Source organism: Microtus ochrogaster, unplaced genomic scaffold (assembly GCF_000317375.1).
Source record: "Microtus ochrogaster isolate Prairie Vole_2 unplaced genomic scaffold, MicOch1.0 UNK14, whole genome shotgun sequence".
NCBI classification, from domain to species: domain Eukaryota; kingdom Metazoa; phylum Chordata; class Mammalia; order Rodentia; family Cricetidae; genus Microtus; species Microtus ochrogaster.
This window is the reverse complement of record NW_004949112.1, coordinates 1893985-1897029: the sequence shown is the minus strand read 5'-3', so window position 1 is coordinate 1897029 and position 3045 is coordinate 1893985. Positions and strand designations below refer to the sequence as shown.

At 51.7% G+C, this 3045-nt stretch overlaps 1 protein-coding gene across 4 annotated transcripts in view; it reads right to left on the bottom strand.

The window, feature by feature from the left end:
- Positions 1 to 3045, bottom strand: part of Ppfia3 (PTPRF interacting protein alpha 3) — a 30512-nt gene that overhangs the window by 8184 nt on the left and 19283 nt on the right. For all 4 annotated transcript variants that reach the window (XM_026789053.1, XM_026789054.1, XM_013353665.2 and 1 more), the window contains exons 16-19: positions 2406 to 2628; positions 1643 to 1806; positions 1429 to 1556; positions 423 to 516 (exon numbers count right to left, since the gene is read on the bottom strand). In XM_026789053.1, coding sequence (XP_026644854.1) covers positions 423 to 516; positions 1429 to 1556; positions 1643 to 1806; positions 2406 to 2628 — 609 coding nt within the window. The remainder of the gene's footprint in view (positions 1 to 422; positions 517 to 1428; positions 1557 to 1642; positions 1807 to 2405; positions 2629 to 3045) is intronic.

Sequence of the window (3045 nt, the reverse complement as noted above, 5' to 3'; positions counted from 1 at the left end):
AAAACGTGGACCTGTCACACAGGCACACAGCGAAAACGTGGACCTGTCACACAGGCACACAGCGAAAGCGTGGACCTGTCACACAGGCACACAGCGAAAGCGTGTACTCTCACACAGGCACACAGCGAAAGCATGGACTCTCACACAGGCACACAGCGAAAACGTGGACTCACATAGGCACACAGTGAGAGCGTGGACTCTCACAGGCACACAGCGAAAACGTGGACTCTCACACAGACACACAGTGAAAGTATAGACTCTTACACAGAGACACGGTGAAAGCATCTTGGTAAGGCACCAGGTGTGACTCTCCTTAACCCACCTTCCCTGCCCAGACAACAAATCAGGGAAGCTGGGAAGCATGTTCAGGGTCACTCAATCTCAGCAGTATCCATGCCCACCCCAAATCCCAGAACACTCACTTCCTCTTGTTCCTCCTGTCCTTATCTCCTGGGCCAGTCAGCTTGGATAGCCCCAGAGGGTCGGTGGCCAGTGTTTCATCAGAGGGCGTCCCAGCTGGAGGCAAGGAAGCTCAAAGTCAGTGATGGGTCAGGCAGTGTCAGGGGGTGTGCTAGCTCAGGCCTCACATCCCCGACACTGGAGAGACAGGAATCAGCTCAAGGCTATCCTATGCTACAGAGCACAGAGCAGGCCAGTCAGGGTAACAGGCTTGGCACACTGCCCCTGCTGCTGTATGCCTTTGATTCCATCTCTTGGGAGGCAGAAGGGGGGGGCTCTGTAGACTCAAGTCTAGCTTGGTCTACATAGAGCATTCTTGGACAGCCAGGGCTACATAAGAAAAGTGGAAGGAGAGAACCGACTCCATAAGACTGTCCTCCGACCTCCACATATAGCCAGAACACACGGAGAATGATAATACAATTTTTAATTTTTTTAAAAAAAAGAGCAGGGCTGGAGAGATGGCTCAGAGGTTAAGAGCACTAACTGCTTTCCAGAGGACCTGAGTTCAATTCCCAGTAACCACAAGGTGGCTCACAATCATCTGTAATGAGATCTGGCACCCTCCTCTGGCCTGCAGGCAGAGCACTGAGAATAATGTATACATAATAAATAAATAAATCTTTAAAAAAAAAAAAGAGCAGGGAGCACAGCAGTGGCGCCGCCTTTAATCCTAGCACTGGGGGTAAAGGCAGGTAGAGCTCTGTGAGTTCAAGGCCAGCCTGGTCTACAAAGTGAATTCTAGGACAGTCAGGGCTGTTACAGAGAGAACCTGACTGGAAAAAGAAAAAAGCAGGGGCTATAGCTTGATGGCAGAGTACTTGCCTAGCATGCATGAGGACCTAGGTTCAATTTCCAGTTCAATTTCCCAGTATTACCAAAGAAAGAAGTTAATTTCTAGCAATGAGAAGGTGGGCGGGGGAGGAAGGCAGGGAGGGAGAAGAGGAAGGTTGATGTTACAATACTTACCCAGAGAAACACTTTCCCTGCCTGGGGGTCCCATCCGACCCTTCTCTTTCTTGCCAAAGAGCCGACCTATGGATGACTTGATGCTCTTCTTCTTGGGGGCTTTGTGGAGGGAATCTGGGGTGCCCTCACTAGAGAGAAAGGGCACAGCCTGGGATGGACACCATCCCCCCAAGTCTTTGTCCCATCCCTATTCTCAACCCACATCCATGCTGACCTTCCCCGGGGAGGAGCCCCATCTTCTAGGGACCCAGCCTGCAGTGCCAAAGCCTGGGTCATCCTCTCAAGACGGGCAGAGCGGGGAGTAGGTGGTGGGGTGTCTCCTGGAATGGCTGGGCCCTCCCCTCGTGGAGCACCAGCTTCCTCCTTGGAGACATGGTTCTGGGGACAGAGACAGACGCAGGATTAGCTTGGGGGTTTGAGAATGTGTCTAAGTTCTCTCTTGCTTGGGCACTGACTTGAAGATAGGGTAGCCTAGGTCAAATGGGAGTGTAAAGGCAGTGACCATGGTGCCCTGGAACTGGACAGCCAGAAATACACAGAGAAAGCCTGTCTCGAAAAGAAAAAACAAAAACAAACAAACAAAAAACAAACAAAAGCTAAACATAACACATAAAACAAATCAAAACAGGATCACTGAGAAGATCAGTGAGTAAAGAACTTGCTACCGAGCCTGACCTGAGCCCATTCACCAAGATGCATGTGTTAGGGGACACCCAAGTGCTACAAATTGTCCTGACCTCCCCAAGGAGTACTAAGGCATGCTCACACATGTGCACACACACACACACACACACACACACACACACACACACACACACACACGTTTCCAGAAATCAGCCTTCCTTTTGTCCTTTGGGACTTAGGCCACACATGCTTCTGGAATCCACTGTGCAAAAGCTCTGGGAGCTATTTGTGGGAAGTTTTTTTTTCCTGACCTCTCCTACCTACACTGGGCTGGGATGACAGAGAATACTCACAGTCTTCTCGGTCCCCTCCCGGGCAGGACTGGGGGGTGCCAGACGAGGGGTGGAATGGCCAGAGCTGGGAGGTGAGGGGCTGGCTAGGGTGGAGGTGGTGAGGGAGGGCGGCAGTGAGCAGCTGCTGCGGTACCGGCCCAGTGAGTCAAGGCCAGAACTGGACACCCGGCTCTCCAGCTCTTCTGCACGCTGCTCTGTAGTCTCTTTCTCTTCTTGGATTAGCCTGGGAAGGAGAAAGAAGACGAGTGCAGGGTGGAAGGGTGAGGAGTCACAAATCCCAAGTGGCCAGAAAGTCTGCAGAGGGGAGGACGGTGTGACTCAGAACCGTGAAGTGACTTCAGATTGTTTTAGTGGACAGCTTGTCCATGGTTGCAGGGGCTCAAGGGGGAGGCAAGAAATCCTGAGAGTCTCAAGAAATTACTGAAGGATTGGGGCTGAATAGTTGTGATTTCTATCAATTAGAAGAGGTTAGCCAAACAGTTACAGTAAAGTCATAAAAAGGCTTAGGAGTGTAGCTCAGAGGTAGAACACCTGCCTAGAATCCCCCAGTGAGGGGCTCGGGTATACCTCAGTGGTAGAGCCCCTGCCTAGAATCCCCCCCCCCAGTGAGGGGTTGGGGTATGGCTCAGTGGTAGAGCCC